General features: G+C 40.3%; 1 protein-coding gene across 15 annotated transcripts in view; it reads left to right on the top strand.

The window, feature by feature from the left end:
- KALRN (kalirin RhoGEF kinase) overlaps positions 1 to 22,005 on the top strand; it is a 520,424-nt gene that overhangs the window by 375,499 nt on the left and 122,920 nt on the right. For 13 of the 15 annotated variants that reach the window (XM_062607041.1, XM_062607047.1, XM_062607043.1 and 10 more), the window contains 3 exons: positions 127 to 228; positions 896 to 1,038; positions 2,406 to 2,508. In XM_062607041.1, coding sequence (XP_062463025.1) covers positions 127 to 228; positions 896 to 1,038; positions 2,406 to 2,508 — 348 coding nt within the window. Of the gene's footprint in view, positions 1 to 126; positions 229 to 895; positions 1,039 to 2,405; positions 2,509 to 2,653; positions 3,305 to 18,398; positions 18,565 to 22,005 lie in introns of those variants that run through there. The other 2 variants (XM_062607055.1, XM_062607056.1) reach the window with 2 other exon arrangements.

The raw sequence follows: 22,005 nt of genomic DNA, 5'->3' as shown, positions 1-22,005 counted from the left end.
ATCAGAGACAAGATCTCACTTCTCTGTCCACCTCTGCCTCTCCACTTCTCACTACAAATGTAAACTTTTCTAGACTCATGAGATTTCATATATAGGTAATCTCTCATCATCTCTCCTCCATACTAGACCTCAGAACTGGGAGTGACTGAACATGTTGAAGGAGATCCCTGTAAATTTGCTTTGTGGTCTGGACGAACACCATCCTCAGACAATAAAACAGTGCTGAAAGTAAGTCTTTTCTCCTTGTTTTCTTTGACTGTAGAGCTTCTAGTTGAGACCCTGGGAGCACTAAATTAAATGTCAGTTTCTTCCCTCGCAGTATTCATATAGCTTCCATGTCTGTCAGTAGGGTCATGCCTGCATCAAGAGCAATTCAGCTCTAAGGCCTCAATATGAATCAGGATAGTACAGTTGTGCAGCCTTTCTGAAATTACTTTCTTCTTGCAGCCTGGGTTGAGCAGCTGCACACTGACACAGGGCATGTCTCAGGGTGTCTGGAAGGTGTAATACTCTTAGTCCTTTGCTACTAGGCTTATCGATGGTCAAACCTCCAGAGCTGACAGCCATTTCTGTCAAGTGAGTTTCTAACGAAGAATTTGTGTTACAGTTATGTTGTCTGATAACCTATTTCCCCTCTACAGAGTGTGCTGTATTGCTGGTATTAAATGTTTTTATCCAGAGCTTAGCTGCTTTGCTGCTGCCTGCCAAGTAGGTCTGGTAAAAATACCCTCAATTCTCAAGGGGTTACCAGGTACTTCAGCAGCTAAAACTGTGCAGCAGAGAGGAGAAACAGTTAATTGTGCATTTTCAACAGCCAGCCATGATTCTTCTACATAGGAGGTGACATCCTGGGAATATTATAAAGTCTCCATCTTTCTGCCTTGTGGAATTTTAGGCATCCAGTATTGAAACAAAACAGGAATGGATCAAAAACATACGGGAAGTCATTCAAGAAAGGATTATCCATCTGAAAGGAGCTCTGAAAGAGCCAATTCAGCTCCCCAAGACACCAGCAAAACAGCGGAACAACAGTAGAAGGTAATCTCAGTCATTCTGTACCACATGAAATCACAAGGTTTTTCTCAACCAACAGCAGTGTAGTGTCTGTGGGCTTTTTACTGGATTCACTCACTATTGTCAAAAGCAGTTTTCATCGTGTTTGCTTTTTACATGTTGTCTTGGCAAAAGTAGCTAGAAAGATTTTCTATGATATACATACAATGGTGTTTTATTTTAGTAATTCAAAGTGTTAGAGAGACATGAATGATAAAAATTCCTCGGACTCCAAGGTTAGTTTCTTTCCCAAAGTAGAATTTACTTCTTCGTACTTGAGTGTTAGGAGATTTTTTTTTATTTTTTTTTTCCCTTGTTTGGCATTTTGAATTGTTTGACAATGAAAATCGCAGCTGGTCATAACAATATATCACTGCAGTGGAGAGTTGATGTTTCATCATCAAATGCAAATTCATTTCAGCCTGCGAGGTAATATTAATTTTTTTGCCAACTCTTTTGAATCCTGAATTAAATAAGAATTGTAGAAAATTAATTGTTCTTTTGCTGTTATGCTGGTATTCCCAAAAGCCACCTACAATTTCAACATCTCCATTTCCTCATCAAGTTTTATCACTCTTGCTTCAGGCTGTATTATAGAGGCATCCAAAGCATGAGTCACCAAGGTCACCCAGGAGACTTGTAGCAAGGCAGAGATCCAAACATTTCTTCCTGGAGACATGCACCAATACAAGAGTTTTCTAGTAGAGAATGGAAATCTTACTTATTTTTTTCTTTTCCTTAAATACGTATTTTATATTATTTAAAAGTTTCTTTTGAAAGATCAGTAAAAATTTAGGAGGATTGTATCTATACAGCAAAAAGGAAGAAAATACGCTCTGTTAGCAGACTCATGGAGTTAGGGTTCTGAGCTCTATACTGTCTTTATTTATGCTTGTTTGGATATAATTTTTATGGCTCAGTATTAAATTTCTGAAGATGTTCCTGTGAGACAAGAGAAATATCCCTTTCTTCAGTGCCATATGTAGCCTGGGCTGAATAGTTTAGGTTAAGGCAGAAATCTAACTGAAGGAAAATTTTTGCCTGACACCCTCATTACAGAGCTATTTATGAACACCACAGTTGTCTTTGCTGTAAACATGCAGGCAGTGGCCATCCTGTTTTCAGCAGCAAACGTTGTTATTATGTGCTAATCCAAACCCTATAGCTGAGGTTGACATCATTTTAAATTGCAAGCTACATAGCAGCATGGGCTGCATCAGTGAGGTAATTTTAGAACAAAGCCAGCTCTGGCACACTGACTCAGCACTTCTCAAATCCACTTATAAAGTTGTGCATATTCCAAGGTGGTATGTTAACTAAGCATCATTGTTTCCCTATTATGTCTTGTGCAGAGATGGAGTAGATGATGCAGATAGCCAAGGAGATGGCAGCAGTCAACCTGACACCATTTCCATTGCATCCAGGACATCACAGAACACAGTGGATAGTGATAAGGTAGGACTAAAATGTGAAAATAGACTGCAGCTAATCACCCCGAGAAAAATGTAAGTGAAGAGCAGAACAGAAGGCAAAATAAAGCAACCTGTCTAGGTGCTCATTAGCATTGCTGTTTTACATGGTAACATCTTTGTTGCTGCAGCTTCTTTGTGGTTAATGCACAGAGGTTGAATTGACTCTGAAGAAATGCAGCCCAGAGCAGACTTTTCTTCCCTAGTAGAACTTGCCCTGTGGGAGTCAGGTTCTGGATCAGCAAAGGGTTATGTTCCATATTTTCCCTCTGAGCTAAAATCAGTAGTCTGTTGGAGGGAATACAGGTGCTTACACACCAATTAATACAGCAAAATTGGGATCCTGGCTGGTATCTTGAGAGCCAGCCCTTTTCAGAGAGTGATTCTGGACCTCTCTTCTCATGGACATATGGTGGAGCATATGGATGGCCCCAAGATGCGCTAGATTCTGTTGGAATGCTGCGCACTGTTGGCACATACGTACTTGCTGTTTTACTTATCAGATGATTTGAGCCCAGATTCCCAACTCCACTAAAATGTCTGACTTGAATTTGTCACCCTGGTACCTCCAACTGTGGTCTTCAGCTGAATTGGCAGTTGGTGGCTGTTAGTAATAATTTGCCTTAGCTACACTGATGGGGTTTGTCATATCCGCTGAATGTCTATAGTCCCTTCATGTGTTGTTTTGAAATCATTTGTATCTTACTGCAGAATTCATCCTTTTTCACCATCATGGATTTATGTGTTTGTCAGGGCTTTAATTATGCTGCCACTTACACAAGGTAGAAGGGTGTCTTCACAAATCAGAGTTCTGATTTCAGACACCTGTCTTTTCTGTTGTAAAGTTTGTAAGTAGGGTTCAGCGCAGACATTATTTTGAAAGCTGGACTCAGAAATAGGATTTAATTGCAAATAAGTTAACCTTCGTAAGACCACATGTTGTATTTATCTTAAAGGCATGTTCCTATGCATTTCCTTTACGACCACTAATGTGCATTAGAAAAGTATTAATCTTCACAATCCAAAGGCCACTGTAACGTATGCAAATACTTTGCCCGAAGTTCAAGAAGTGTTTTCTTATGTCTTCAATCCACAAGGAGTTGCCTTCCTTTTCCTTGTTTTTCACATTTATCATTCCTGAAAAAGTCCCTGACTTAGTAGAGTACTTGAGCTCGTGCTTTATTTGAAGTATTTGCATAAGCTTTGCTTGTTTGCTCCAAGCTCATGGACTCAGTTGCATGAATTATGCTAGACAGGCAAGGTATAGGTAAGATGCTCCATATTGCATGCTGTAGCTGCATATAAGGTATATAGTGCCAACAGCACAGGAAACTGTGTCTAATCTGAAAGACAGCCCATCATAGCAACAGTTGGTTTAAGGATGCAAAACCTGAAAAGGTTATAGGAATTTCTATGCAAAACCTTGTTTGAACTTAATACTGAATGTGTGTGAGATAAATTAAGCATCAGATCATACAGGGAAAAAAATCTTGCCACTGGGGAAAAGCCAAATTAGTTCTAGGACTCTGTTATGTTTTGGGGGGGGTTCACTTGCTGATTTAAGGCTATCTGTGTGTTCTTGTGTCCTTATATACATTTAATGAATAGAAACAAATTCCAGTGTACAGCTAAGTTTAAATATACTTGCATGTGCTTTGTGAAATCTGAGCAACTATCATCACTGGATAGAGAGGAAATTCTTGCTGAACAGTTTCAATGCGTTGAGCTTATCTTCTAGGATGGTCTGAGTGAATCTTGTTGGACTGGGAAGATTTACCTTCTCACATAGACTGGTACTGAGTTACTGACTGGCACTGGAAGACTGTACCAGATCATGCTCTCTAGTTAAGGTTTCTTGGCTGAGTTGGTAGTGCTTGGTAAACACTGTAAGCTATGTGCTATAGTTAACTCACATGGTACTGATAACAGCGCTGACAGGTATTCAGGAAACAGTGGTTCCCCTGCTTATTTAACTCCAGCGTAGTCAGCAGTTATTCCCAGGAGTTCAGAATCAGGCACTGATTTTTTTTGAAGTTGTAGCCTCTGTGTGTGCCCAGCGAGATCTCCATCCACAGGAGCCAGGAGAAAGAGCTCCTGCTTTTAAAAACAACGGCTGCTCACAACAGCTTCATTTAGAGACACACTCAAATAGCTTTGAAGTGCTAGCAGTGTGCCAGGATAGCAGCAGATTAATCCTGAACTGTGACCACCTTTGTCAGTACCAGAAGCAATTCTCAAATATTTAAGGGTTGATACTACTCTCTGAAGGCAAAAGAATTCAAAGATTTAGTTAACATACTTTGTCCTTTCCCTAAATCTTGCTATTACACTCAAGGATTACCTAACACAATAGCTGAATCTTCAGACAAGAATGCCAAACAACGTTTTAGACAAAGCAGACCACAACCTCTCTAAAATTCACAGCTTCAGATAGCACTGCTGCTTAATAACACTCCTTGTGCCTCAAGTCATATGTATTTCTTTCGACCTATTTGTGAGCCATCTCCTTCTGGGTTCCAAGTTGTGATTTCTGTCTCCTCTTTCATCATGTTGCAGCCCTAGAGCAAAGCTTTACCTTTGCATTTGAAACTTCTAAAAAAACAGAAGGGTTTTGTTGTTAGGTGGGAATGGGATAACATTACTGTAAATGCACCAATGATTTTGCTTTCTCTCAAGATAGCTGAACCTAGCCATAGCATTTATCATTCGAGGGATCATTTGGTGCAGAGGATAGAGCACTTGACTGGGGACCAGAAGAGCTGATTCCTAGTTCCAGTCTGCCACTCACATATTGGATTGCATCTGATGGCACATCACACTTGTCTTTATTTTTATTTGTTTGGATTAGGAATATGGGGGAGAGGAAGGAACTCTTGCAAATGTATTTGTACATTAATTATAGCATTATCCTGTGTTGTCCCAACACAGGGTACAGACCCAAATTCAGAGCCATTTTTATATATTGAAGGAAATTCACTGCAATCTTTATGGTAGCAGGCCCTGCTTTGAAAATATTCTGAATTATATGCCTGACTTCAGAGGTGTTCCTAAGTTTTTAAATATTCAGGCTGTCCTGGCTGCAGACCCTGTTCAGGTGATTGTATGAGACTCTTCAGATTGGAGAAAAAAAAAAAAAAGTCCAAATATGTTAAGGAAAAAAAAAAAAAAAGAGAGAGAGAGAGAAAAAGAGAGGATTACTCCTGCCTTTTACATTAAATACCTGTTTAAGTAGCTTCTTAAACTCAGTCTTAGCCCTTAACATCTTAAATTTTCTTGGCTTTTTCTCTCTCAAAAATACATAAAGCAATTATCCCTGGGCTCAAAAATCTCATTTTCATTAAATAATATATAGTAGAAATGCAGACTTTGAGCAAGGTCTGTAGATCTGCTCCTTTGTAAAAAGAAAGACAAAGAGAACATACAAAATGGTTCTTTTTCCATTTGCAAGGTATGGCTTTTTCATATGCAAGCTGTAATCGAAAAGATTTCATAAACAGAAAAAGGATTATTTGGATTGTCTTTTGGTATTATATAGAGGGAGAAAAGTGGGTTCATGAACTGAACTCAGTGCTGAAGAATCAATAGATAATGAATGCAATTACAGTAAATGTAATTCCCATTGAACATCCAAGTCAGGTCCTAGGTAGCCTACTATGCAAAATTTCTTCATCCTTCTCCAAAAGGCAAACTATACAGCTTTTGTTCTGTACAGTAAGCCCTCTTCAGCATTCTACCTAAAAACCTCTCCTTAGGGACAAATCCTTGCGCTATTCAATTCACCACAGACAGGATTTCAGTCTTTATATTTGAATTCAAAGCAGTGGGGAATTGCATAAAGAAAATGCCAGCATGCAGGGCATTCTCATTTGTTAAGCCCATTGATCTTTTGGCTTGCAAAACAGCTGTTTCTGGCGATACTGGTCCATCTTCTAATGGCTGTTATTTTGTTGGCTTTTGCAGAATGCTGAAGAGAGCAGTTCTCCTTTCCTCCTGTTGGTTTGGATGAGGAAAAAAGCTCTGAAATGTGAACTGAAAAGTTTTCACTCTCTAAAAATAAATATACATGGTATACTTTTATTTTTTCCATTAGATACTGAGCTCAGCTCATCTTTCTGAAGTCATGAGATTGAGATCTTGACCTTTTCCGTATAGGTGGTATCGGATAAAATCTGAAAATAATTATTTTTCTAATTGAAGGTAATTGGTGTTAGAAGGGAAATTTTAGAATTAGGGCTTGTTGGGACAAGTCAGGGGTAAATTCTCTTTTCATGAACGGCTTCTAATCAAAGTGAATTATTATGATATTGTTACTGAAGCAGAAAATAGGATCTGAAGCAGGAAGTACTGCTTCAGATTCTTCCTTAGGAAGTATTCTCAGTTCTTTGGAAGTATCTTCTCCAAGTAACGCAGATATAAAATGTGCCTTGATCCCCCACTTTTTACCCCCCACTTTTTACCTAGTGACTACTAATCATTTTGAGTTTGAACTCCAGAAAGTTGTGCTCCAACATGCTAAATGTTTTTCTAAATAGGTCGTATTTCTATGAACTATTGTCTAGTGTTCACATGTGCCGATTTAAATAACCAAAATCACCAAATGGAAATGCCCACTAATTCAGTAGTAAAGGAAACTTGTTCTGTTACATACCTCACAAGGAGGACACAAGGAAAATTACTATGTTTATTAGTTGCCACTATCAGCATATACAGTTCAAAGTGGTCAATCATTGCTTCACAACATAAATTAATCTGGAGATTAATTACTGAAATTTAAGTGCCTAAAACCAAAATTGAAAAGCCAAAGATCCCACTCTGACTGGACAGATTACAAAGAAAGGCAGATTACAAAGAAATGGAGTACGTTAAGGTGAGCAGGAAGTTTATAATTACTTCCTTCTCTGAAACTGTTGATCCCAACAGCTGGAGTTGAGCCACTTGCTTCCAGCAGTGGGAGTTGGAAGGCTGACTACAGCAAGTACAGAGCTCCTGGTTGCTGAGGGCCGGCATCATTCCCTAAATGTTACTGAGGGAAGCCTCCTCCCTCACTCTAGCATGAAGCTGACCTAACAGCCCAGCACAGTGCGTACCCTGCTCTCCCCTTAACAACACATGAATCCTGCAAGTAAGAGGTGGGTTCCCATGTGGTTTATATTGACATGAAGGCACAGGCAATTCTATTTGCAAATTTGTATTTACATGCAAGCTCAGCTGCCTAGCCACTTGAAAGGGGAACTAGCCCCTTGGAACACACTAGCACTGCTGCTATTAACCTTGCCACTACCAGAACTGCCTATGAGGTCTGCCTGGATCATAAAGCTGATCTCACCAGAGATTTCTGTGGTTCTGCTACTAATAACGCTCTTCCGTGTTCTCAGACCGGCCTGGAATCAGCAACAAGCCTAAGGCTTCTCTCAAAGGTGGAATGACTTGGAAAAGCTCAGTTAAAGAAATGAGAACATTTGATATAAAATAAAGAAATAATAATAATCGTTCAATGAAAATACCCTTGAAATAAGAAAATCAACATAAGGAAAAATAATGTAAAATTTTGATGTCAATATAGAATCATAGAATAGTTAGATATAGAATAGTGAGGTATCTCCCTTTTCAGAGAGGGAACTAGAGGCATAGAGAAAATAAAACAATACCATAAGGCAAATGTATATGTTAATTTTGTTAACAAGAGCACTCTTGCTGACTGAGCTGACAGCTTAATTTCTACTTAGTTTCTCAGCAAGGGAAATTATATACCAAGTAGAACTAAACTATAGAGCAGGTATCTGTCTCTCTCAAATGCTTTTGTCTCTCTTCAGTGTTACTAAAGTATTTGGTAGCTTTCAGTTATATGCTTTATTTTCCTGAAACATTTTTTTTTTTTTCCTTTGGACCACTGATACTAGGCTTTCTAAAATAATGTCTAGGCTCTTATGAAGTATTTACACAGTTAGTGATCCAAACCCCCTATCCCTCTGTCATTAATGTGGCACAGTGTGTGCATCTCATTGTCTGAGTTCTGCCCATCTTTGACAGTGTGTTGTGTCATACACAAGAGACACATTTCTACTGCAGCAGTAGAGAATTTTGAGGGACAAGAGCTGTTGAGCCCCAGCAGTGGTTGTGTGTGGTCAAAACATGTATCACTATGGTGTGAAGTCTATGCAGTACTTGAGCAGTGGGACTGAACTGAACAGAAAACACATCAGTGGGAAATAACTCTGTTACTGGCAGCTATAGATGGTAGCTGATGAGAAGAAATTTGTAAAGGTACGACATAAATGTTGACTATGGTAGAACTAAAGGAGAGCATGATGATGGAACTGTGGAGCGGGTGGTAAAGCAGGTAGTCACTTAAATACAGAATCTGGAGTATTTCTTTAGAAATCTTCCTGTTTCCTGGTGCCCTGTGAAAGATGATACACATACAGTTAATTGTCTGTCAGATGAGGCTAGGCATTGACTAGAAGATATTTCTTCCTCAAACCTGTATATTTTACTCTCAATAAATTAGATTATATTTAACCACCATGAGTTTCTGAAGGGCAAAGGAAGGGATTGACTTGGTCTCATTTACGTAAGTATTGCTGTGGTTATTCTGCGCTGATCCTGTGTCAGGCAAGCAATGTACCAGAATTCAGTAGTGTACTGTCTAGAGTGCTGCTCCCTTATAGTAACTGATGATGAATTATAGTACCACAAGTAAAATTAAATTTATAAAATAGAAAATGGTTGCTGACTGTTAAATGATTTTTTTTTCTTGTAAAAATATGCTAAAGAGGAGTGAATTATGACTCCAGAGGATATATTTCTATTAATTGGACACTGCCTAGCATTAGTGCAGTTGTCACACTGAGTTCTTACTGCCCTCACCTGTAGAAAAGGGAGAACATGATATCTATCAAAAGAAAACCTGACATAAAACATTTTGGCACTTTAATTAGCCTTCTTGAGTGCTCACACAGGTTGTTAACTCTTTTTGAGATACTGTTATGTAGTAGCAAAATGCTTGGCTTATCAAGGAAATCAGTTGTTCAGCCAGGAGCTGACATCTCTCTCTCTAATCTTAGTTTCTCAAAATTTCCTTAGGCTTTGAGAGACCTCTCTATTCTTGCTCTGAATCTTGGCTAGGACCCCTGCAAGTTCAGCTCTTCCCTGGATAAAATAAACAAATATATGTGTATCTTTTTTCTGTGAATGGTTCCCTGAAACAGAGGTCATTGAAGTGACAGAGCTGATAAAACTGCTTTATCTCTGCTGGCAATGCCTTCTTAGAAGTAAAGCTGCCTTTCTAATCATTCAAGCTCAGTAATATTACTACAGATTTTGGTTTTTTTTGTTGTTGTTGTGCCCTCTCTTTCCTGAGTATTTCCCTTTGCTTCCTGTATTTCTTATAAGGAATGCAGCGCTGCCAGCATCAGGAAATGTTCCAGCTTTTGAGTTGCAGGGCTGTCTCCGTTTGAGATATTTCAGTCTTTTAAAAAAGTATCTTGATGCTTCTGGAATGAATGGTATCACACTGAGACTTCCAAATGAGGTCCACCCAGGACTGATGTGCTATACACACCTTGTTTCACTCACTGTGCAAAGTTGCATAGACACCCACAGAAAACTGAACCCCAGAGGTGATCCAGATAGTTTAAAGTGTCACTAGCTCAAAGAGTCAGTGATAAGCCTATGCTCTGCCTTGGCCTAACTTAATCTCATGTTTCAGGGACTTGGATGATAGGTCTTACATTGCTTTTTTTTTTTCCTGTACACTGGTCACTATGACTTGTAGCTTTACAGGAACTTACCCACCTGTCATCTACAAGTGGAGTCAGTCAGCAGCTCTCTTTTTGCATGTATAATGCACGTTACACATGATCTCCAGCTCCTCAGCACAGGTATTAATACTGGCACTGCGTACAACATCAACCTCCCAGAACAATTCTGGGGCCTTTGGCTCTTTTTCTCTCTGAGAACTTTAAAAAAATGGACTTTGGACTTCACTGGATTGTAACCAGATTTCAAAATGAGGGAAAAGCTAATTATTACCAGCCTTGGTTTTCAGCCAGGTTTAATCCTGTCTTGAATTACATGTTCTCTGTCTTTTCCAGGACCCATTTCTAAATGCAACGAATAGATGATCAAACAGTTTACCTCTGAGAAGTGACCTGTCAAGGGTGCAAGTGCTGCTGAGAGTAGGGACATTTGCTTTCTTTTGTTGCCAGCAAGCATTTGTTGCAGCTGTGGGTTGGAGATACTGCTGCAGACAGGCTGTCTCATTTCAAAGAGCTTTCTCAGAAAAGGTGTATGTGTTCTTTTGAAAAACAGAACAGGAGCAGCTGCTTTTAAAATATGACATTTGTTGGAAGCACTTGCAAACTTTGCAGTAATTGCTTAGGGAACTTTCTCTAAAGTCCTAACCATGTAGTGGAGCCTTATCTATTTCTTACTGTACTGCATGGCTGGACAACTTCTCCCACAGCTACCTAAGAGATGATGACAATGGTTGAATCTCACCAAAAACTCCCTTTCTTTATCTGGTTTTGAATTTTAGCAAGACATTTCCAGGCGATTTGAGTGTTTTCCATAACCTGGCTTACTCACTGTGAAAATACAGCAAAGCCAAAATAAAGGAAAGACGGTAGTACAAGATTTGCAAGATGTTCTTTCTTTTTCACCTCAAAGGACATTTAAAGTAATATGAACAGTGTCGGATTTCTAATTATATGATATGAAAAAAGTTTTAATTGTTTCAAATTTCCCTAATTTACTCTGAAAGAGGAAAATAAAAACCAACACAAACAAACACCAAAACCATGCTGCCTGTGGGGAGTTCCTGCCTACAGGGTTTGCTGACTGTGGAGCAGCCTGTGGTTTCATTTCATGGATGAAAATAAATGACTATCTGGAAACACGGAACAACTGTAACGTCCATGGATGTAGAAATCATATTGATCAGTGGGTAATATTCTTGGAAAATTACATCAGACACCATGAAATTTGCCATGCATCTTAAATACCTCAGCTGGGAATTCTGAAAGCAGTTTGGAACTTCAGTGGGACCTCTGCTCTTGGACTGCTTGAACACAATTCTGTTCCCAAAAGAAAAGCCATTCCTGTGAGCGTCTGTGAAGGGTAACTGGTCAGCAATCACAGGTTTATTTCCAGACCAGTACAGAAGCAGCAGGTATTTCCTTAGCACATCTCCCAGTTTTTTATTTGCAGCTATAATTAACTGCAGATATGAATCTAGATTCACCTGGGTGATCAGAAGCTGAAAACAGATCCAACTAAAAATCCCCAAAAGTGCAGTCCTGGGGAAAGAGAAGTATGGTCCACTTTATGAAGTGCATTCTTTTGTAAATTTCCATTTCTATTGCTGTCCATTTCATGAAGAACATTTTTTTTTTCATAGATTTTCTTTTTTCAATTAGGAAATAAGGATCAGTGTTCGTTATACTTTCAGTCTTATATCAGTTCAATCTTATGTGTCTTTTGGTGAAAAAAAAGTAAATCAGTAACATTTGAAAGTATAAGTCAAGTCTCTCTATGATAAAACAAGTGTATGGAACTTTTTCAGGCTGAAACTCTCCTAAGAACATTGTAGAAGGGCCAACACATTCATGTCAGGGTATTTATATATAATGATATATGACTGGCAGCCCAGTCAATATCTCCTTTCTGTTCCTGCAAGCAGTGTGAAAATCAGATTTTGTACTAAGGTGCTGTTGGACACAATCTCTGTACAGGTTCAAGGCATGCAGCTAGGGGTTGTCTTAGTTGATATGAGTATCCCAAATTCAATGCAAACGTGGTATCTCTCAATCACAAGACGTTTCTGAAGAATATGTGATCCTGCTTACATGGGGTGGCTGGAATTTTAAAGCATACAGCAAAAAGGTGCAGAATTGTAAATATTATTGAAACTCTACTGTGGGCTTCACGATAGTGTTAAATGACAGGAAATCAATCCTGCTCAGTATCAATAAATCTGTATTACCAAACAAACAACAAAAAAAGATGTTCTGATGCCTGCTGTGAAGAAAGAGAATGTTTAAGTTATGGGGATGTCTAAGTGAATCAGTTTGATGCAATCAAAGCAGAATAAGAAGGAAGGAAGTGCAGTAAAATCCCTGTCTTTCTTTCAAAGACATCACCAACCCGACTGATTTTAAAATAGAAGGGTTCAAATAAATTACTGATTTGCACAGAAGAATTAAAGGATGTTCTGTTTTTCAGCTCCCAAGAGAGACCAGCTGTTGTTTGACTTTTATAAATGTGCTATGATTTTCAAAGAATCAGATGTTAAAGATTTATTGCCATTTATGTTACATCAGAAACTGAGTTGGACTTCAGATGGCAGAGGAGCTTCTAAACCTGAACTGATCTTTGCCTGAGTGGGAAACATTTAAAATTGATTCATGTTAGTCAAAAATAGTAATTTTTTCCAGCAGGATTCCATCTGTAATGGTTAAACAAATATACATATATTAAGAGTTGAAGTGGCTGAATTCCTTTTTCCTCCTAGTATGAGGAAAATGAGAGAGCCAGCTACATTGGAAGCCATTAAAGGCCATTTCCTCAGTAGTGCTTATCAAAATTAGCATTCAGTGATGTATAAATTATTCACTAATTCCTATTCTTTCTTCTCATGAACAGCTCCTTTTCGCTTCTGTTCTTGCACTTACTGCACAGCATAGAATGACAGTCCTGGGCTATGATACCAGTGAGGTGATTCCTCAGGCTGCCCTCAGACTTGTTTGCTTTGTAACATCTGATGAGAGTACAGTGCCAGAGTACCCTGCCAAGTCCTGTGGTCTGAAGGGTTTGAGACCTGCTTTGTAAACAAGACTGCTCACGACATGAAATAGATACTTCTGGCTCAACATCAGACTGTTTTTCAAATTTTTCTGTTCATGGATGGGACAGAAGGGTTAATTAAAAGTGGATATATTATATGTTCCCCCACAAAAATGAGGACATAAATAGAACAGGAAGCGTCCGTCAGTGTTCTGAGGTTGTCTTTGTAGCATTCTTTGGGCCAGGCACTAAATCATCTGAAGCGCTAAGCTTAGAAAGGAGCAAGCAGGATTCAGAACTTGTTTTTAAGAAGAGTATATTTTTTCTTATTATTTCCTCTCAAGTTCTACCTTCCATGTTGTCATTAAGCAAGAAGCTGTTCCTCACCTAAACTTGACCATTCTCCTCTTGTTCTTCAAAGAACTTGAGTTCATATTTATTTATTCTGTGCTATTGTTTTGAGCTGTTTTCTGAGGTTTCGTTCTGGTGATTACAGCATGTTTGTTTGATTTGGCTGTACAATATTAAATATATCCCTCTGGAGGAACAATATGTTTTCTTGTTGGCATAGATTTTTTTTTCCTTTTAGAATTCATCAGTTTTGTGTGGTTAGCGTTTATTAGCTGAAAAGTGCCAGGTTTGTTGAAGAAACTTAGAAAACCTTAGAACGGCATGGTTCCAGCTAGAAAGGGCAAATAGGGATAACACACAATAATTGTCTAGAAATGAAGAAAGGTTCAAGTGAGATCAGAAATTAGTGTTAAGAATGGGTCTTTGAGCAGCACCATTAAGTTCAGTGATCAAGGACAAAAGAGGACATTGGAGATCATCCAAGTTCAAGCAAAGAGGTTTGATATTGGAAACAAAACTGTGTGAAGGAAGGGGTCAAAGGGAAACAGTTTCAAATTCCTTTTTTCTTCATAAAGGGGATCAAGTCAGCAAAATACAGATCACAAACAGTATTTATAAGAACACCTTTAATTCAGAAGTGGAGAGTTGTACTGGTGTGCAGTAGCTCTTAGGTAGGTTCAGAAATTCTGTTGAAGGGCTCTTTCTTTAATCATGTGTATATGTATATTTGCGTGCAGCAGTCACTGCGTTCTTGGGTCTAGTTTGAGTTAGACAACCAGTTGTTGATGCTAGTGTGTACTGGTGGCCTTGTCCGGATCTGGCTGACTCTTGGTGTGCTGTATTTGTCAGTTCCTGGGAATTAAGCAAGATTGCTTGTCTCTGGAGCTGATCAGTTCTTGGGAAAATTTCACCACCTACAGTCTCAGCTCATACTTTTCTTCCCTTCAACTTCCTGTCTGCTGGTAACTGTTTCTCCATCCAAACCTTTGTGTATAAATATACAAAACTTATATAATACTCATTCACACATTGTCATGTGGAAGAGGCCTTTAAGACGTGGCCTCATAAAAAGTGCAATGCCTGATTATGGGCAATAGGGAGCAAATCGACAGTGAATTAAGTGATCTTAACTCTCTGAGCAAGTCTACATCTACTTCAGTTTTGCGTATTGCCTGGCCAAGTACAGCTGTGAGCATGGAGGACCACAGAGCATCACAAGAGCATAGATACTGGAATGGGAGGCAATAGAAGGACACAATGTATCATTTTGTATTCTTTCCCATTAGATCCCAGTAAGGGTTACCTCTTCTCACCCTTAGGTTTAGTAGGGAAGTAAAGGCTTTAAGTTATGGGAAGGGCTATTTTGGTTGCTTCTGCTAATCCACATACAGTCTTTTCAGTAATCTGAGGCAGTATTTATTCTGGAGCCAAGTATGGTTGCTACAGGATGCCCCAGGAGGCACTTCCCTGCCTTGAAGTCAGCATTCTCCCCACCTTGTAAACCACATGCATGCCTTTCTACTGGCAACTTACAGCTGAGAGACATCCAAAGCTTCCCGCAAGCCTCGGTTTCCAGAACCACAGTGCTGCTTCTGTCCAGACCAACTTTATTTTTCTGTTTGGAACTTCAATTAATTCAAAATCCATCAACAATCAAAATCAAACTCACCCTCCTTAAATGTGTGTGGGCAAGAAACAGAGGGGTGTGAAACATGTGGCGCAACTCCACAACCCCTTTTCTCCCTGGGTTCATTTTCCTGACACTACAGCATCACTTCCTGACCGTACTTGCAAATAAACAATTATTGAAAGAATATGGCTGGACCACACATGCTTATTTTCCACTCTCGTGGAGAAGAGCTCTGTGTTGGCTTGTGGTTATTTATTTTCACAGGAGGCAGTGGGTTTGTTGTCGTGTCTTTAGGGCACCATCTCTAGAGGTGCTGAGCCTTCTCAGCTTGCAGAGACTGCAGGAAGAATTGAGGGTGGGCACCAGCTGTGCCCCACGGGTCTCAGGCCTTGATTGATGTATTACTTCTAAAAGTTTCCCAGTGTTGATATTTACTGCATGATCTTGAGGAGTCAGTAGAAAAGGATGGCAGGAGGTCTACCAGGGAAAGGAACACTTTCCTTAACCAAAGCATGTGATGTTCCTTTAAAATTGGAGATGGCGTTTTTAAACCATCAGTTAGAAGCGTGACATTTATATAGAGAGAAGAAAGTAAATTGAAACACACACAAAGAAACTTCAGCTTTCTGGCTTGCTACAGATAATGCAACAAGAGCTGTTTTTTCATTTGAATTTAACTGATTCTCCTTAGAAATGTAAAAGACCTCATTCTGTATCTTTTGCTACGTAGAAGATGTGAAAAGGGGCATTCAGCAGGCTGGTCTTTGCCTTCACAGCTAGGCAGTGAGCATCATGAAGCATCCACTTCCACTGTGCAGCCTGCCAGTGTGTCTGGGGCAGTTGAAAGAGTGACAACACCCCGTCTCTGCTGTCCCCATATGACCCCAGCAGCAGACCAAGACAGGTTCACAACCTTTCCCCAGCTTTGTACTGGCAAACAGCTGCTGACTTCAGGGTACATCTTAGGGTCTGAGGGCTGCGGGTCATGAATCACCTTCTGAGTTTTGTTGCCCTGGCTCAACAGACTGCAGCTGCATTCCCCCTCCATCTGCATCTGAAACTTAACAGAGGTGTAAACCAAGTCTTCAGGGGTTGTTTTTTAGGGGTTGCCTTTTGAAATCTCAGAGGTTTCACATTCTGTCAGAGGTTCTGGTCTCAGTGGTACATGCAGTTACTTTCCAGAAACTCTCCTCCAACCCTGAAGTTCTGCTGCCCCCCCTGAAAACTGGAACTTTGGTACCCTTTGCCTCTATGAAACCTCTGCCCTTCAAGCTTGCTCGGAGAGAAATTTGAGGACTGAGAAAGGACTTTAAAAATCAGCCCTTTCCCAAGCTTATCGAGTTGCTCCTTTATGACCTTCTTGTGTGATGCCTATGTGTTATTTATGAGCACTTGGCTGCTCATTTCCACGTAAAAGATAATGCTGTTGAAGCTGAAATGCAATTAGTTATGAGGTACTGCAAAGAGGGAGAAAGGGGAGGAAAAGAGCTATTGCACTGGGTTAGGCAGCTGCTAGGGGTCAGAGGTGCAAGGCAGAATAGATTAGTCACTTGAAGAAATGGAAAGAAAACAGGACGAAATGTAAGTCAGTTTTGTTTCATGAGGTCAAGGAAACCATCTTACTGTGTGCTAGGTGAATATCTGTCACCGAGCGTCTCGTAGCTCCACACCACATCCAGCCCTTCAGGAATCCATTGTCTGCTCAGAGTTTTGTTTCAGCAGTAGCAAGATTTGCCTCCAGCCTTTGAACAAAACACTCTCCCTGCGAGGGGGAACAGAAATGAATAAAAATAGTTCAGTATGAGCTGGGCTAAAACAGATGTCTTCTAAGCAAATATACAACTTACTTTCCATCTGCTGACTCCCAGTCCTTGGTTGCTGTGAAAGACCAGCACTGCTGCATTTCAGGAGAACCAGGATGTGCCTCCCAGGGTGCAGATCTGAATGGTTGCCACTTGCATCTGTGAACCTGGTATTTTTGTTGATAGGAGTAATATAGTAACTGCTAAAATTGATCCCAATAAACGAGAGCTTTCCGTTGCATTTCTTAATGTTAGAACTGATAAATTCCCCAAAGAATTCCTCTGGGCATCCCATCCCTATCTAAAGACTACAGCCAAGTGGCTTAATAGGATAAGTGCTTTATAAAGCAGCTGTCTAATATTTCAGTTGTCTTAATTCATTTCAGTAGCAAGCATAAGGGAAGCTAATGTCCCATTACACAGGGATTTGCAGTCACCATTAATGGAGATAATTCCCCTCATGGGAAACAATATAAAATACCATTGCAAGAGCTAGAACACTTTTCTAGCTTTTCTTTTTAATCACAACAGATTGGGTCTCTCTCGCTAGATCTCTTTGTGCTGCAGAGGAAAAAGTAAATCTAGCAAAGAAAAGTTATTTTAAATCCTTAAGTTAAACTCTTGATGGGGGACAATAAATGAGAGATTTTGAGTGTCCCAAGACAGCATATATATGATTGAGGAAAATTAAATATAGTCATGGCAGTTATTAGCAGTTTAGTGAGTTTTAAATTAGTCCCGAATGATGGCAGAATTAGGAAGAATTTCTACCTTTTCAGAAGCATTGCTACATTTTCCACATTATCATCACTAACAGAAGAGGTCTCACTTGCGCTTTGTTCTATTTTGATGGTAAGTCATGTTTTGATACATATGCAGACAAGCTGCTAAACGGCAACTGACTTCAATTGCATGCATGCCTATCTTACACTTTCAAATATATTCATAGATCTCAGTCTACTGTAAAGCAGTCAGAGTCATTTTATGGCTGAAAAAAAACAGGTCACAGTGCAGTGATGTGGTTTGCCAGAGCTCATGCTGCTGCCCCAGCATGAAGAAAAGTTCTGTTTCAGTCCCACTTCATGGGCACCCATTCTTATGGGAGATCAATGGGCAGTACTTGGTCAGAGATTTTCCTGACATCTTTATGGTGGTACAATTCAAAATGTCATTTGTAGGCATCTTGTCTTCCCTGCCCTTAAGCTTGGTCTGAAGGCAGGGAAGACAAGTCTGAATTGGCCCGTTTTCTTCATTCAAGTTCTAGTTAGGTTTTGCGTTTCTGTTTTGAGAGAGAAATTTGGCTCATTTCAGGAAGGAATAGATATTTGCCCCATTTGGAACCAAATTATCTGCACAAGGATTGTTAGGGTCTGTGTACTTAGGATCCATTAAAAGCTAAAGGTAAGCCATGAAATTATTTCTGGATCCAAGTGCTTATTTTCCCAAGATCCTAGTCATTCTAGGCTGGAATTTCAACTCGGCAAATAAGATTAATTTAGTTTAAAGCCTAACTTTACTAAGGAGTGATAAGGAGTGATTCAACTTCCTGTAACTGGGCCCGAGCAGCTATGGGAGCAACTAACAGCAAGGTTTACAAGCTAGGAGAAGGGTGTTCTCCTTGAATCCTAAGCAACTGATGAGAGCCTTGGTATCCCATGCCATTGACACCACATGTGACCCATACAGCAAAAATTAGAAATAGATTTCCTATTTTACTCTGTTGGAGGAAGGGCAATGAAAAGTGAATCAGACAGTTGCTTTTTTTGTTTAAATCCACATTGAAGTTTTTCACCGAGATAGAATTTCATGTGAAATTCCTTGCGTTATGCTTAAGACAGAGCTGAAGCTGTGCTCTTACCTGCATTTACCTGTATGAAGGGCAAATCACTTCAGCCATCAGGTTTGTAGAGCCTGTTGGCCGCCATCACTCCACCATGGGGTCTGAGGGAGAATCACTGGCATGTCCTACTTTTTCTTTTTTCCAGGTACTTTATGTTTTTTAAAAAGTTCTGTGCAAGTCTTGGTTTGACACTTTACATTTAACCGGAAGTCTCCAAGTATAGTAAGAATCTTGTTCCTGAAAGCATTTTTGAGCTGGGGGAAAAAAACATCTCCGGGGCTGAGCACCAGCTTATAAGTGACATGTATGTAAGAATGAGAACATACAAAGGAAGGAGAAGCCTTTAAAAAGCTGACTTAATGTTATTTCTTCTTTCTTTTCAAAATGCGGAAGCAGCTTGCGGTGCTCAGAAGCTCACAGAATCTCTTTTTCATGTCTAAAAAATACAGCAGTAGAGATTAATACATTGGTTCATTTTTAATGAAGTGAATCGTGGTACTGGATTTGAACATTTGCTGCAAACTCTTTTATTTAAATGCTTTCTTATTTATGGTGCCACGCTTGGACTGCTATACATAGCATTATCTGACTGTGAACTCTTACAGCAAGATGGATTTCAGGATTAAATGCCTTGTGAGCATTCCACATTCCTTTTAAGTTGCTGGACCCCAAAAGGGTAGGAGTGTTAGATTATCCAGCTGCAGCCATTCCTTCTGCAGAGACCAGTGGCACGTTATAGGGGCTGTGGTGGCTGAGCAGGAGAGAAGTCGTCACTGGAAGCAGCAACTGAATGTGGAGCTTGAATTGCACATCCTCTACTCACCACATAGGGTAGGTGACCAAACTGTTTCACATGCAGAGAGGAAATGGTGGCCTTGATTCAGCACAGTGTAAGTAAGGTCCCTGCTGGGCATATATTTTTCATCCTTTGAAGTCAGTCAGATTTGAAAGTTTTGTGTTTTGTTTGCTAGGTTGTGGTCAGTATGCCCAATTACTTTTCTGCATTGCCGGCTTAGAGACAGCATTATGAGCTGTTGTAATGTTCAGGTGATTATTCCACCAGTTGTTTCCATTACGTGACTGATCATGATTGTCTTTTTGGTGCAGAAAATTAAATGTTTCTTCTCATTGACTGCAATATGGCAAATACAGAACTCACTCACGTAAAAGCGTTGTGTAAAACTGCATGTCTGAGCTGCTCATCACACATGTGTGTTCCTGCCCCCACTTTTGGAAACCAGTTATGAATCCAGGCCAAACCCTGTCTCTTTTATGTGTGTGGGGACTGACATTAGTGGGATCTGAATTTGTCTCCCCTCTCAACCAGATTATTGTTTTGAACCTTTGTGCTTGAAACTGGAGAGTCTTGTGAGACTGATACTGGCTTTGAGCCAACACTGACCTTTAGTCAAGCAAAGAAGAATCATGTTTTTAGAACATTTCTTTCCTTCTGTCATACCTATTTCCATTGAAGAGTGTTATTTGCACGAAGAGGTTCTGTCATTTAAAGTCAGCTGATCCTTAGAATAACTCATCTTCTGTACACTGCTCTCCAGCTTCTTCTGAAGTGTGTTCTTGGGTGAATAAGTGTATGGAAACAAACTCCTAACTGGGTGATAATTTCCTTACCTGATCTCCAATATTCATGTATTATCAATGTCCGGCTGGAGACCAGTAATGAGTGGTGTCCCTCAGGGATCGGTGTTGGGACTGGTCTTGTTTAACATCTTTGTCGCTGACATGGACAGTGGGATTGAGTGCGCCCTCAGCAAGTTTGCCGATGACACCAAGCTGTGTGGTTCGGTTGATACGCTGGAGGGAAGGAATGTCATCCAGAGGGACCTTGACACGCTTCTGAGGTGGGCTGATGCCAACCCCATGAAGTTTAACCATGCCAAGTGCAAGGTCCTACACCTGGGTCGGAGCAATCCCAGGCACAGCTACAGGTTGGGCAGAGACCAGATTCAGAGCAGCCCTGCAGAGAAGGACTTGGGGGTGTTGGTTGATGAGAAAATGAACATGAGCCGGCATCAGTGTGCGCTTGCAGCCCAGAAAGCCAACCGTATCCTGGGCTGCATCAAAAGGAGTGTGACCGGCAGGTCGAAGGAGGTGATCCTGCCCCTCTACTCTGCTCTTGTGAGACCTCACTTGGAGTATTGTGTGCAGTTCTGGTGTCCTCAACATAAAAAGGACATGGAACTGTTGGAACAACTCCAGAGGAGGGCCACGAGGATGACCAGGGGACTGGAGCACCTCCTGTGTGAAGAGAGGCTGAGGAAGTTGGGGCTGTTCAGCCTGGAGAAGAGAAGGCTGCATGGAGACCTCATAGCATCCTTCCAGTACCTGAAGGGGGCCTATAGGGATGCTGGGGAGGGACTCTTCATTAGGGGCGGTAGTGATAGGACAAGGGGTAAGGGGTTAAAACTTGAACAGGGGAAGTTTAGATTGGATATAAGGAGGAAATTCTTTCCTGTTAGGGTGGTGAGGGGCTGGAATGGGTTGCCCAGGGAGGTTGTGAATGCTCCATCCCTGGCAGTGTTCAAGACCAGGTTGGACGAGGCCTTGGGTGATATGATTTAGCATAAGGTGTCCCTGCCCATGGCAGGGGGGTTGGAACTAGATGATCTTAAGGTCCTTTCCAACCCTAACTATTCTATGATTCTGTGATTCTGTTTTCCTGTCTACTGCATAGTGTGCAGTGGTTTACTCCATCTTCATTTTTGCTAAGAAAAAAATGTAATTTCCCATCTTTCATTTCTCCATACATCTAGGATGTAAGATTCAACATCTTTGTTGCCTAGGAACTTAGATCACTGATGCTGATTAGTCAATGAAGTGCTTTAGTCACATCATCAAGTTTTAATTGCACCAGTGATTTGGCTGGATGAAATGACTGGCACAGTTACTCAGGTCGGTACAGCTCTATTGCACCTGGAGGCAGGTGGTTTTTTTTTTTGTCACAAAGTGTAATCAGGAAAAAATATATGGTTTATCTTATTTTATTACTTCAAATACAGCAGAAATCAGCATCAAGTTAAATGTCGTTGTTGAGTAAGGCTTTTGTATTAATGGGAAAGG

Source organism: Pezoporus occidentalis, unplaced genomic scaffold (assembly GCF_034315485.1).
Source record: "Pezoporus occidentalis ecotype Australia unplaced genomic scaffold, CSIRO_AGI_Poc_V1 ctg12, whole genome shotgun sequence".
In the NCBI taxonomy this organism is placed as follows: Eukaryota; Metazoa; Chordata; class Aves; order Psittaciformes; family Psittacidae; genus Pezoporus; species Pezoporus occidentalis.
Note: the sequence above shows the minus strand (reverse complement) of the source record. Positions and strands in the feature narration are given on the sequence as shown.